This window comes from Stegodyphus dumicola, chromosome X1, assembly GCF_044657685.1.
Source record: "Stegodyphus dumicola isolate Sdum_Otavi_A_Nest chromosome X1, ASM4465768v1".
NCBI classification, from domain to species: Eukaryota; Metazoa; Arthropoda; class Arachnida; order Araneae; family Eresidae; genus Stegodyphus; species Stegodyphus dumicola.
The window spans coordinates 124618166-124633328 of NC_140780.1; the positions used below are offsets into that span (position 1 = coordinate 124618166).

At 36.7% G+C, this 15163-nt stretch overlaps 1 protein-coding gene across 1 annotated transcript in view; it reads left to right on the plus strand.

Moving 5' to 3' along the window:
- Positions 1 to 2588: 2588 nt before the first annotated feature.
- The window catches only part of LOC118187101 (cholecystokinin receptor-like), a 31427-nt gene continuing 18852 nt past the window's right edge, over positions 2589 to 15163 (plus strand). Inside the window, exon 1 of the mRNA XM_035357294.2 lies at positions 2589 to 2955. Coding sequence (XP_035213185.2) covers positions 2604 to 2955 — 352 coding nt within the window. The 5' untranslated portion in view covers positions 2589 to 2603. The remainder of the gene's footprint in view (positions 2956 to 15163) is intronic.

The window sequence follows — 15163 nt, forward strand, 5'->3', positions numbered from 1 at the left end:
AATGAAAGAGTCATTTTTTAATTAAAATCAAGAAAATATCACTTATTCATGACATTTTGAGGAACTTTGAAATTAACCAGACTCGTTGTCAACCAATGTAGACTTTTTTGAATGAGTGATAGTTATTTTGACGCGCATGTTTACATTCACATGGTGAGTCTGATAAGTAATTCTTACAAGTCCATTGAATACAGTACTTAAACTGAGCAACAGAGTGAGAGTTCTCATAGGTGCTATCCCCAAAGGGTGAAAGATCATTATAACAAATAATTCATATCTGTTAGCACTTAGACTAAAGGTGACCTTAGCATATAGCATCTATATTTATATTAAGGAAGAACTATGCTGTTTGTCTACGTCGTTTAATCTGAGTACCTGTAATATTACAAGCTAACGAAAGGAATTTTGCTTCAAACTACCTTTATGCTGAAGTAATTTAAATGGTACAATAACGATTAGAAACCTGCAGAAAAATAATTTGTCATCAAGGCTGGTCGATTAATATTATTTTGCATTAACCCGTTATTTATAATTTCAGCCTTTACTGTCACTTCTCCTTTTCAGTTTCCTCACTAGAAATGTAAATCAGTTTGAGAGTAGTCGAGGTCGAAGGTTGTCGAAGTCGAGGGTTTGGGACTGTACGACAGGACATGTTTCTGCTCTCGAGGCCACGTTAATATGTTTCGCCAGCTCTAGTAAGATTGGAATTTTTCTTCTTTGCGATATTCCTGCCGATATTTAGTCGTTACGTCGGTGAAAAGTTCTGAGGCAACTTAGAATTTAAGACAAATTTTGTAGTCTTCATTTAATAGGCTTAATTTGTCTGTTATTTTAAGTTTCATTGCCACAAGTGGTGGTTGATTTCGTAAGCACGAGCATTTCGCGTACCAAGTTCTGATTTAATAAAAAGTTCAGCGTAACCTTATAAGGTATTTCTCCTGCCTTCTTAGCATGTCCTCGTGGTGTGGTGGTCTGCACGCTGGACGCGTATTCCAGAGGTCCGTGGCTCGACTCCCGGCGAGTGCGTTGCTCATTTTTCACATCTAAGTTTAAGAAACTGTTTAGATGAAAACTTTGAGTAAGACCTTATTGCTTTCACATTACTAGTAATCACATAACCGGACAAAAGCTGCTAATTTCCATCTAAGAAGTGAAAATGCATGTGTATAATTTTTAAGGCATTTTCTCCCTTATTCTGGCATTCCTTCGTGTTGTAAAGGTAGCACACTCGGAGCCTATTCGAGAGGTCCTGGTTGGAGACCAGGCAAGGGCAGTGCACATTTTTCACATCATCTGCTTCAAAATAACCTGGTGTCTCTACAGTGCAGCCCGAACTAAAAAAGGTGGTGGATAATGATTCTTCACCACCGGGATTTGGCGATTGGGTCGCCTAATCCCCCTTCGCCCTTTAAGAAGGGGAGTATATAAGGTATTTTCTCCCTCCTTCCGGCATGTCTTCGAGGTGCAACGTTAGCACACTCGGCGCTTATTCGAAAGGTTAAGGTTCAAATCCCGTAGAGGGCATTTCTCATTTTTATGTAATCCTACTTCCATACAACCTAATGACTCTACAAGTTGACCAAACGAATGATTGAAATGAAGACTATTTTTATCTTAATCATCTTACAGAAATGAGAAAATTCTAAAATGAGGCTAGTTTAATTTAATTTGATGTAGTAAGCATAGAAAGGCTTCCTGGGGCAAAGATAACTTTCGCTAGGTACTTCAAAGGGAAAAAGACTCATATTTGTATTGTTTAATAGGGAAAATCATTCTTAGGCAACGCATTCTACTGAAAATCAGATGGGGATAATGTTATCGGCGCTCAGCAGTTTCACTAATCACTCGTCGATACATAATGATGACTGCTAAAAACAGGTAACTCTTTATTTTGGTTCTGATTTTTAAAAAGAAAAATTGCACTTCTTTTTTCTGTTTTTGAGTTTTATTTTTAATAAAATTCAATACTTTAAACTGAGAATGAAAGTTATGTAGCCCAACATGAGCATATTATCAGAAAATAGAAAAGTGTACGAGGAAAGCAGTTTTTTGTGTCCCAGAAACCAGACGAAATAAAATAACTTAAGTTTTAAATAAGTGTTGTTAGAATATAAGTTTCAAATGTTGTTTATTTACTAAAAGTGAAAGAAACAGACACGTGTCTAGACACTACTTCAACACAGTCACAAAACTATATAGTATGTATAAATTATTTCTATGGAATACACTGAAAAATTTCCATTCGCAACAAAAAATTAGAATAATATGTTAAGTTACTGAAAAATGCAAAACTATAATAATTTTTTCCAATAAATAGCATCTCATATAGGATGTTTTAGAAAAATGTCGACATGACATTTAACTTCGCTGAATAAAATTAAAAAGCATTTACATTTAAAATGAAATATATTTCTCCTTCTACCCCAAACAAATCAGTTCGAGTTCTTGAGCTGAAACACGTATTCGTGAATCATTGGTAAAGCTGATGTTTATAGAAAGTGAACAACAATTTATTAGTACACAAAGACTATTTTTTCTACTTTTTTTAATAGAATTTGTTTTTCGTCTTTCCAGGAAACAGGAGAACTGCTATTCAGTTTAATATGGCTACATCGTTAGCTGTCACTCCCTATTATGAGAATGCGGAAACTGAAGGAATGAACTTCACTCAGATATCAACAAATCCCCCAACTCACGCAATTGATCCTAATTTAGCTCATCTTATTCTGCCGTACAGCATCATCTTCATCCTAGCCGTATCAGGAAATGTTCTGGTGATAGTAACTCTCCTCGTCAACAAAAGAATGAGAACAGTAACAAATGTATTTTTGTTCAATTTGGCCGTTAGTGACTTTTTACTGGGAGTTTTTTGTATGCCATTTACACTAACTGGTGTTCTTTACCGAGAATTCCTGTTTGGTAGTAGTCTTTGCAAGTTGATTCCCTATTTCCAAGGTAAGGTCTTTTTAATTTTTATTTCAGTACTTTAGAAAAATTCAGATGATACACTTTAGCGAGAAAAAATTGCCTTTTCTCTTCATTTGAAATTAAATTCTTGAAATATAGTTTAATGTAATGTGAAAATGAATAATTTTACAACGAATGCTTATAAAACTTGATGTTGCTAGCAAGAGATAGACAATGTGAATTACGCCTGTGAAGTACCTAATATTTTTGTGTTAACAGCCATGGCTTTGTTGTTGTTTCTGCAAATCTTTACGGAGAAAAGAAAAAAGAAAAAGAAGTGCAAATTTATTGTGGAAAGGAGGAAACATTTGGTCTTATTTCCTTTTAACTTAAAAGGTGTATCCTTTTTACACATTGCAAAGTATCGCCGATCATAAGCAGTCGCAACGTAGGGAGCTATTTCAGCCCTATGTTCAAGAATTTTATTATATTCTCTTTTAGAAAGTTTAAAATGAGTGGAAAACTCTTAAATTGCCTACGAACTTTAAATATTTAGAACATTTGTAAGCTATAACTAAAACTAATCTAAAAAAATGATGAAGAATTTTATTATTCTGATTTTGTAGTCAAGAAAAGCTACGAATTCCTTTTCTTAAACACACAGTTTCTAGAAAAGGAAAGAAAACACTTACGGATGGTGAATTACTAAAAACAGCATTCTTGTTAATATTTTAATCAATTTCTAACTTAAAAAATTGAAAGCAAAGTAACAACAATGCTATGAAACCTAACGCTTGGGAGAGCATTAGCATGAAGAACTGAAATTCTCACTTCTAATATTGAATCTGGTTTGAAAATGTGTATGAAAAATGCGCATTTTACTACTTGGAAGTTGAATGAGTTAATTGATGCAATGGATACTTCCTAAATAAATATTACTCCGAGAATTAGCTATTATAACGTTAATAAAGAGGAAGAATTTCTAAGAAGTGTGCTTTTGAAATATCGAACACGAAATGGAAGTATTTATATAATGTTAAAAAATGAGTGGATGGAAACAATTCACCCTTAGAAGAATTTACTAAAATTACAGCAGAAAGAGAGACGTATGAAAGAGAAACAAAGATTTATTGCGATATGATGCTTACCAAAAATGCATATCATGTCATTACATCATATCGCAAGAAATGAGCAATTAAGTTGCATATTTTTCCCATTATACAAACAGCGGGGATATCGTGAAATTCAGATGATCTGTAGCATAATAACGTCACTGTACGATTGAGATGCAGAATCTGATGATCATACTTACATGAAAGTGTGAGGGTTTGAAGAAATATCCTTTAAAAACATTTTTAAAATTTGTTATTTCAGGTGATTAAGTTTTTTTTAGCCCAAGGGGGCAATTTTCCCAGAACGGTTATTAATTTCATTTCAGCATTTTGCATCGTCCCCTTTTCTAATTGTTGCTCCCAAATATTAGAGCCTTGCATTATATTAAAAAATAAATAATCAAGATCCTGCATGAAGTCTTGCATTGTGAAAAAACAACGATACCTAGAGACATCATATTTTGAATAATGTAGTCCTCCACTTTAATAGGAACATCTGGAAACCCAAATTATAAATTTGGAATTTGTTTTATTATCTATTTTATATTTTTAAAACTAACGAAATTCAGATTAACGAACTCAGCGATTTCAAAGCGAGCAGTGGCAACACTATACGAAAAAAAAGAAAAAGCCAGCACGCGAGACTGTATTCGGAAACTCTAAAGCCATGCTCTTTTTAAATATTTTATGATATTGCTGTTGAATTGAATTTTATGGTTTAAGTATGAAGAACATGATATTTAATAAATAAATGTAATACACAAAAAATGCCCCTTTGGGCGTAATATAAAATCTGAACGCTTTCTCTCCTCTCCCCAGCTACATTCCTCGAGTTCTTAAACGAGAAACGAAAGCTCAATAATCATAGGCAGGGTAGAAAGTATATTTATTGCCGTTTCATACAGTATAAGGAACAATGATGGTGATATAAATTTCCTAATCTATGGCAGTTTTGGTTAGAAACCCCAAAGCCATGGAATCCGAGTTTTGCCTTCCCTTTCCACCAACTCTCAAGAAGACATCCTAATCAATGGATTTAAGTATCAGTCACATACTTCCATACAACAGTCACATTTGTCAATGAACAGTCACATTTGTCAGGATTTAAATTCTGGCCTTTCCTTATGGGAGCAGCCTCTTAATAATCCACACCAATAGCATGGAAGAATCTTGTTTTGAAATGGAAGGTAAAGATTGATTATTGCTCTTGCATTACTTACTTGTTTAATAGTTTGAAACTACACAAAATTAATGAAAGGCAAAATATACTATATTTCTTCAGTGAAGTGTGAAGTAAATTCGTGTAAAGCTAAGCTGGTACTATAGAAGTCCCATTAAATTAAAAACTATTTATCACACATCGAAAATTTGAAAATTGTTACTGAAAGTTTTGCTTTCTAATGATTTTTTTCATTTTCATCTTTTATACGTAAGGACATGTGTTTATTTTTAAATTTATTCTCCACTGCTGACATTTGCTAGAAAACATCTGATTACAACCCATTAACAGTGAAATCGAAAGAAGAAAATTGCAGAAGACACTATCGTTTAATCCTTGCCATCTCTGTAAAAGGAAGTGGCTTAAGAGCTTTATTCATTCGTGCACTCTTAACAGTGTATGTGAGCATCAGTCACAAGAAGACCTAATGGGAAAAAGCATTTATATAAGTGTGTGTAGGTGATTATGGCAAAGCCTCGAGGGCTATCTGCCTAAAGGGAGGGATGCCTTCGCAGAGGACTTTAAGAACTGGCTCGTATACACGCTACACATGGGGAAAACCACAAAAACGCCTATGCAGCCAGCCCTCTCGCGGAATTCGAACCTCGGACCGAACTACCAGTGTTCAGCGACTTTACCGCTCGGCCGTTGGTTGGCCCATTTATATAAGTATTAAAAACATATACCGTGAAGTTTCAATGAATTTAGGCTATTTGATCACTGCAAAGCACTTTAGACCTATCTGCTTAAAAGAAGAGATGCTTTCGTAGAGGAGTTTTTAAAAGCAACTGGTGCGTATTTATATTACATATGGGCAAAACAATGAAAATTCCCTGCAGCCAGTCCGTTCGCCGGAGTATGAACTAAAGTAAAACTATCAGTGTTCAGTGATATTACTGTTCAATCATTAATGAGCAAATTTTCAAAGAAATGTTGCGCTTTATGGCAATGTCGGTCACAGAATATCCGTATAGAGTCATTTGAGTACCTGTCGGCATTGCCAAGGCCACTCGATACTTCGAGGCAGAGCAAAGTATCACTGAACTTTCGAAATCAATTAGTGTTTACGATTTCCTCATTTGAATATGGTATTTAATTCCAATAGAATAACTCTATGTTTGCATGATGGTAGTTACGGAAGGACCATAACAGCCAAAGACAATCAAAATGCTTCCATATCTAAAGAAAGGTCTGATGTGGACACCACATGATTTCGTTGTACGAGCTATTAAATTATATACATTTTTTCTTTGCTCCACTTCATCTAAACTTTCTCAAACTGTTCTAATTTGAATAATCGATACCTCAATCCATTTGAAATTGACCTCAAAAATTGCAAATTTTGAAATTAAAAATCAATTTATGTCATACGGGAATCAAACTTCTTATAATTTTGTTTTCTCATAACGAGTATAAAACTTTCCTAAATGTAAGTATAAAACCTGGGAGACCGCATTAAAAGTTAGATTTCGTTAATCCTCAATTATTTTTTAAAAAGTTTCATTTTGCCAAAAAATGAATATTTTTGTCATTTAAAACAGTTTTTATAACTGGAAGTATATGATTACGATCAATTACTGCAAAAATAAAGGCCAGGTAAAGACTTTTAAGCCGGCTAAAGGAGTTGGCATATATAAATATATATATATATACACGTATATAATATATATACACTCACTTCCGAAAGTTAAGCACGAAGATGTAAAATGCAAAAAAATAAACAAATACTCCTTTGATTGACACAAAATTTGGCAGGAAAGTAGCATATATATTTATGCATAAAACAAAATCAATAATTATATACAGAAATGAAAACAACATTAAATTTTTGTAAGCTATCAGATAATGACATACTGGAGACTTAAACAGAATTATGTATAAAGTGAAAATAAACAGCATAAAATGAAAAAAAAGGACACTAATGGGGTATATGATCCCCCTCAGCTGTATACAAAGTTTATACCTTGCGGCCATACTTTCAGTTAGGTGGTCAACCACCGCAGAGTGAGTGAGTGAGTGACGGAGGACGTGGGCACCATCCCTCTACCGTTACGGTTAATTGGTATGAGCACCACGCCCGCCCTTATCTAGAATGACATAATTAGGTACTTAGGTTATCGCTACCCATTCAGACTTGCATGGTACATATTGCCATACTCTGACTTGCACGCCTATTGCACATGCCGTACCATATTCGGACTTGCTTATTCATACTTGCATGGTGCATTTACATTCATATTGCATGGTACATATTTCACACATTTCATATTACACATTACATTTACTGGGAAATTGAATATGACTGATGTTTAAAGTTCTTTGCATCCGTAAGGTTCAATATTTACGTTAATTATACATGATTAGATACTTAGGTTAACTCTATGCATTCATTATTATTTACAGACTTGCATGGTACATATTACACACAGAGAGATTGATTAATACTTATGTTAAAGGTACTTTACATCTTAGGTACTTAGGTTAACACATAGTTTAACACTACGCATTCATTATTGTTTACAGGTTTGCATGGTGCATATTATATACATTACATAGTACAGCTTATATTTACTGAGAAAACTTGCATTGTACATAGTTCACGCATTACATAATACAAATTACATTTCTAAGAATTTAATTATTAATTAATAATATTAATTAATACTTGCATGGTACATATCATACATATCATACACATTTCATAGTGCAGTTTACATTTACTGACAGATTGATTAATACTTTTGTTTAGGGTACTTAATATTTATGTTTAAGGTACTTTACACCTGTTTGATTCAATTCTTACTATAAGTATGTATAGTTGGGTTCTTAGGTTAGCACATAGGTTGGCTTTACGCATTACTTATTATTTACAGTTTGCATAGTACATATTACACACATTGGTACATATTACACACATTAAATAGTGCATGCTAATTAATTAGAATGGTACATATTATACACATTAAATAGTACTGTGAATATTGACATGGTACATATTACACACAATTACTGAGACATGGGGTATATTTGCATGGTACATATTACACACATTTACAATTTACAATTAAAAAATTAAAAAAATACAATTGTTGAGAAAATTAGCATGTTACATATTACAATAATATTAACATGGTACATGTTGCACACATTAAATAGTACAGATTACAATTACTGAGAAACTTAATAGTACTTAATTTCGTTATGTTCAGACTTGCAGAATTGCATTTACCTATTACCATATTCTGACTTGCATGACTATTATATGTTCTATACCCTATTCAAACTTGCTTGATGCATATACATTCATATTGCATGGTACATATTCTCACACGTTACATACTATATATTGCATTTACTCAGAAATTGTTTTTACTTATGTTTATGGTACGTTGCATCCGCAAGGTTCAATATTTTAATATTAATTAAACATAATTATGCATTCATTATTGTTTACAGACTTGCATGGTACATAGTACACACATTACATAATATTGATTACATTTACTAAGAAATTAATTAATAGTTTATGATATTAATTAATACTTGCATGGTGCATATTACTTGCTTATTATAGTACAGTTTACATTTATTGAGTGATTGATGAATACTTGTCTTTAAAGTACTTAATACGTTCAGACTTGCAAATCCAGGCTTGTATGATACATAAACATTCATATTGCATGGTATATATTTTACACATTACATACTATATATTGCGTTTACCTGGAAATTGAATATAACTTATGTTTAAGGTACGTTGCATCCGTTGAGTTCATATTTACGTAATCATACTTAATTAGGTACTTAGGTTAACATTATGCATTCATTATTATTTACAGACTTGCATGATAGATAGTACATACATTACATAAGACTGATTATATTTACTAAGAAGTTCATTAATAGTTAATAATATTAATTGATACTTGCATGGTACATACAACACACATTTCATAGTACATTAAACATTTAGTGAGAGATTGCATAGTGCTTAAGTTTAAGTGCTGAGAGTGTTAGCATGGTACATATTACACACAATTACTGAGACATGGTACATATTACACATAATTACTGAGACATGGTACATATTACACATAATTACTGAGACATGGTACATATTACACACATTTACAGATTACAATTACTTAGAATATTAGCATGGTACATATTACACGCATTTACAGTTTACAATTACTTAGTATATTAGCATGGTACATAATATAATAATATTAGCATGGTACATATTACTACAATATTAGCATGGTACATATTACACACATTAAATAGTACAGTTTACAATTACTGAAGGATACATTAAGCAGTTTCTTACAATTCTGTGCCAAGTTTTACATAGTGCATATTACAAACCTGCATTTCACATACTACACACATTATTATATAATGCAGGTTATATTAATTTGCATGTAATATACATGCAGAAAAGGTCACTATGTTGAAATATTGTAACATTGCTAATTGCACAAGGAAAGGTAATCTGCAGATTGGGTTGCAGTCTGTATATAAATAGTCTGATGTGAAAAATAGGCATAGTACATGCATAAATTTGTGATTCCTATGTAGTAGTCACTATGCTGCTTGACACCATAAGTTACATTAAGCAGTTTGACACAATTCTGTGCCAAGTGTCATTAGCTTTGACATGACGGCAGTGATTTGGCGTATTGTTGGCTTATGCTTAACGAGGAACCTGCAGAAGGCCTGCCTATCCGTTATAGGAATGGCAATATGGTGGTCCTCTGTAAGGGGACATGCAGTGATGTAATGGTCTGCTGTGCCCTCTTCGCCACAGATGCATTCGTCAGTGCTGGTGATAGCGTGTCGATGATAGTACTGTGGGAAGGGGCCATGACCGGATCTGTAACGTACCAAGAGGGGACTGGCGATAAGTCTTTGTAAATCTACTTTTGGCTTGAAGTAAAAAGTTCTTCTGCCGGTTAAGCTGTTCGTCCACTCCTGCTGCCATTTATTGCAAACAATTTGCCGTAAGGTCTTTTTTAGATATGAGGTAGGCCATGGGATCTGTACTGTAGTAATGTTGTTCCCAGTGGCGGCGTCTTTTGCCAGGCCGTCTGCAAGTTCATTGCCATAAATACCTGTGTGCGCTTTAATCCATTTTATGACGTAATGATTGTGAGCATTTTCACGTAGACTTTTTTGAATGCCTGCTATTTGCGGGGAGGTATGTTCTGAATTGGCAATTGCTTGCATAGAAGACAGGCTATCTGTATGTATTAAGGCTTTGGAGATTTTATTATTCGTTAGATAGCGTATGGCCTCGTGAATGGCGAGTGCTTCACTCTGGAAAACGCTGTTTTCAGTGCTGAGCTGCATCTGCCATTGGTGAAGGGGTTGTTGTTGTTCACTGAGCACGACAAAGGCGCTGCCTACCTTTTCGTCTATACGAGAACCATCTGTGTAGATGGAGATGTAGCCGGATGGTGCCACATATGCTGGGTTCTTCGTGAGGTGAATTCCAATACCCTTGATTGCTGGGTGTATATGAAGTTGTGAGGTCTTATTCTCAAACTGTTCTTGAGAGAAGGTAACGTAATCATAAGTAAGTGAAAGTCTTAACTGATGAACCTGTTGTGTTACCGCTTCTTCTTCTATGCGTAGATGAAGTGGTAGCACTCCTGCCAAGATGTTTAGTGCATCAGTAGATGTTGTCCTGAAGGCTCTTGTAATTGAGAGTAGGAAGGGCCTCTGTAGTGCAGACAGGTGCCGGATTTTCCTTCCCTGCATAGGGAAGGCCCAAATGGCCGCTCCATAGGACACCATCTTCTCGACGACAGTAAGATATAACGCTTTTTGTATGTGAGAATTAATCCCCCAATGAAATCCGCGTTGCATTCTGAAATGCTGTGCTATGATTGCTGTACGCTTCCTTAAATTAAGTTTGTGCGGCATCCATGTCAGTTTTTCATCTATGTATAGACCGAGGTATCTCAGGACACGGACAATTTTAATTCGACGATTGTTGATGCGGATTGTCGGTCTTCTAGTCAGTGATCCTCCCTTCTTTGCGATTAGTAGAATTTGACATTTGTGCTCTGCTACTTGGAGTTTTTGTCTGTTGCATTGCTGGTAGAATAGATTGCAAACTTCGTTTGAGTTGGCCTCCAATTCTGCTCTAGTACGTCCTCGGACAAGTAGAGCAACATCGTCTGCATATGCGAATATGGAGGAATGCGTCGGCAGTGTGAATTTTAGGACTGAGTTGAAGGTTGCGTTCCACAAATGGGGGCCTGCACAGGACCCCTGTGGACATCCTCTGGTTTGGGTACGCTTGATAATCCCACTGTCGTGCACTATTAGAAGGCAACGGTCCGTTAGGTAATGTCGCAAAGTAAGGAAAATATTGCGTGGACATTGAACAGTTCTGAGTGCTTCTAAAATTGAGGGCCACCACAGCATATCAAATGCACTTTTCAGGTCTATACTGATTAGAGCAGTATGATAGCCGTGGTTGCGATTATCGTGTATAGCTGAATGTATATCGTGGAGTGCATGCAGTGTTGATGACCCTGTTCGAAATCCATATTGCTTGGGGTGTAGATATTGGCCTCTTTCTAAGTGGTGTCGTAAGCGATTCATTAGAAGCTTCTCATATATTTTTCCGAGAGCCGAAAGTAAGCAGATCGGTCGGTACGAGGATGGATCTGAAGGATCGCGATCCTTTTTTAGGAATAATACGACCTGGCCGACCTTGAATGCTTTTGGGAACGCACCTGTTTGTAGCAGCTTATTAAAGAAGGCTATAAAAAGTGGCAAAGATGCTCTTATTGCTGTTTTGATGATTTGATAGCTTATCCCGTCTGGTCCCGGTGCCTTGTTATTGGGAAGGAGTTTCAGGACTTATAAAACTTCCTGCATGGTGAAGTCTGGATCGTCTGCAGTAGACGGAGTAGATTTGTTACTGCGTAGAGATTTATGATATTCCGAGTCGTCAGAATTGTCATCTTGACTAAAGACATGGTCCAGGATATTTTCTAGCGTATTTTTGGTGGATTCTTCCGTAATTAGTGATTGCTCTGATGGTATGAATTGAAGACGCATGGGTTTAAAGAGCTTGTTAGTGGCTATTTTGTGGTGCAGCCCGTAAATTCCTTCTGTTTCAGGACAAAATTTTTGCCAGGAATGGATCTTGGCCTTGATTATTAGCCGTTTATATAATGCTCGCTCTCTTTGAAAGATAGGTAGGGTAGTACTCTGGATTTCATTACGCCGTTCGTGCTTTAATCTGCGTCTGAGCGCACGGCATTTTTTCCGTTGGATGGTGAGCTCTGTGTTCCACCAGTTAGTGGCGTTTAATTTCTTTTTGGATCTTGTTGGTAAGAGCTCTTCGCAGGTGTCATGAAGAATTTTCATGATGTCGTCGGTTAGCGATTCCATATCACTTTGTGTATTGGCATTTTTTAGGACTGGGGTTAGATTGCTTAATCTTTGATCAATTTTCCGAGAGAACTGTCGCTTCTTATTTGATGGCATGTTATAACGTTTAATAATTTCTACTTGTGGTAGGCTATTGAGTTTGAAGGTGATAAATTTGTGGTCTGATAAGCTATTAGCTTCTTCTACCTTCCAGTCCTGCACATGCTGCGCTATCGGCACCGTAGAGAGGGTCAAATCCGGCCAGCCAACAGCAAAAATTCTGTCAAAGGTTGGTGGAGAATCTATGGAATTATGGAGAATGAGATTATGTGTTGATATGAAATCCTCAAGTTGTCTTCCTCTGGTGTCGGTACTGCTGTAGCCCCAGTTAATATGATGAGCGTTGTAATCTCCAGCTATGATGACGTTTGACAGCTTGGTTCGTTGGAGAACTGACTGTGCTAGTTCAATCGTGGTTTCTAAATCCTCAGCTGGGGAAGCATATTGCGAAATGAGAAGAAGTGAGAAGTTGCTGGCTTGAAGAAGGACTGCACTTAAGTCTCTTTGCTGCTCAATAATCAGAGGAGTCCAGTTAGGTTGACAACATACTAGGATAGCGCGGGGCGGTTGCGTCTTCTCTTGCTGCTGATATATCGTCCATTTAAGCGGGAATCCCACTGCTTGGCCATTTCGTGTGTACGGTTCTTGTGCTAGAATGAAGTCGATACTGTGCTCGATGGCAAATGCTACTGCTCTATTTGTCGCTGCTTGTGCCCTCTGTAAATTTATCTGTAGGAATGCAATTGGGCTCTGTGCTATATTAGCCGTATTTATTTTTTGGAAACTTTCGTCGGGACGTGAGGTTGCTGTTGAGAGCATTAAAGGCGCTGGCAGGCTTCTAGTACTCTGTACTGTCTTTGATGGTCTGCACTCTTCGCTGGTACTGCGGACAGTCGGGGTGGTAGGCTGGGTGGGTAAAATTATGTCTTGATCCATAGCGTGAGTTTGCGTCCCCGCAGTTAATGCACTGCGGTTGATGTGCATTGCATTCCCAAACCCCATGTTCTCCAGCGCAGAATGAACAGTATTGCTTTTGGCTTTTGCAGTCTGCCTGCGTATGCCCGTACTGCTGACATCTGTAGCATCTCTTGATGCCAGAGTACTCTGTGACTTTGTGGGCCTGCCATCCCAAGAAGATCTTCCTTTGCTGCATGATGGCACTAAAGCTTGTGGGCTCACATTCGAATACCCACTTGACTTTTCCTTTACGTCGTTCTCTGAAACAGTGGAGGGGCTTGAAGGTGTTATTGGGCATGTTTGTAGCAGCGCTGATTTCCTCAAGCACTTCCTCGGGTTTTGTAGACTCTGGCAGGTCGTGAATTGCACATCTTGGCTTGCGCTTCCGAGGTCTACTGATTTCCGCCGGGATTTCGTTTTGCTTGATGTGCTGCTCGAGAGCTGTGGCATCGTCGCTGGTGTTACAGATTACTTCAATGCCGCCTTTGTTACTTCTGATAATCTTGTCTATTCCAACCTGAATCTTCGTGAGGGGTACTTTGGCGTTGAGCTGCGTTCTTAGTTCCGCTTCTGTAATGTCGGATTTCGGCCGTATGAAAAGGCTTTGTGTCTTTGTTTTCCTGACGATCTCAGCAAATGTCGGTCGGGTGGCAGTTGGTGGTGGTGTTGAGGCCTGTTGAGAATGCTGTTCCGAAGTCGGATGTTGCTGAGAATGTGCTAATTCGCAACAAAGCACGGTTGAGGTATTGACTCCGGTATCGACTTTGGCAGTTTTTGGTATAAAGTCTGGTCCTTTTATGGCCAGCGTTTGTAATGCGGCCAGAGAGTCTAGGAGGCGAGCACGGAGTTCAGTTGGTAAGAGGAATTTGGCGTTTCTTTTAGTGGTCGTTACCTGTCGGATGTCTTCGTAAAAAATGGAAATCTTTTCTACGTAAGGCAGATCTGAAGCCAATTTCTTAGAAGCGTCTAAGGTACTTTGTGTGTCAGATGATTCTCCGTCAGTTGTAAGGGCCGAAGGACGTGGCATGATTTGAAGGGAGCACCGTGATGGCAGTTATTGTAAAGAGTTTATTCAGTGGTACTAGAAATTCGTTACAATAAAAAATGGAAAGTTCGCGTTACACTATTTTGCACAATTCGCTGATCACTGAATTGAACACAGTCACTACTAGCACTACTTTGCACACTAATTTACACTTACTAATAAACATTTGAAGAAGCCTTTTAAGTTGTATAAAGGACATTAATCAAATTAACAGTGAAATGTATACAAATTATAAATAACTTAATTAAATGAATAATTAAAGACTTAAAATATGGTAATTAGATTAATTGCAATTAGCATTGTTCAAAGGTGCCGGGAACCTAGAGTACAATTAAAGTGCCGCTGTCTATACAGAAGCCTATAAAATTATAAAATACAAGAGTGCAATAAGACTATACCGGTAATTAACGCAATTACCAATTTAAGCACTATATTTAAATACACAGTCAAGTTAATGGGATGGGTAACAGG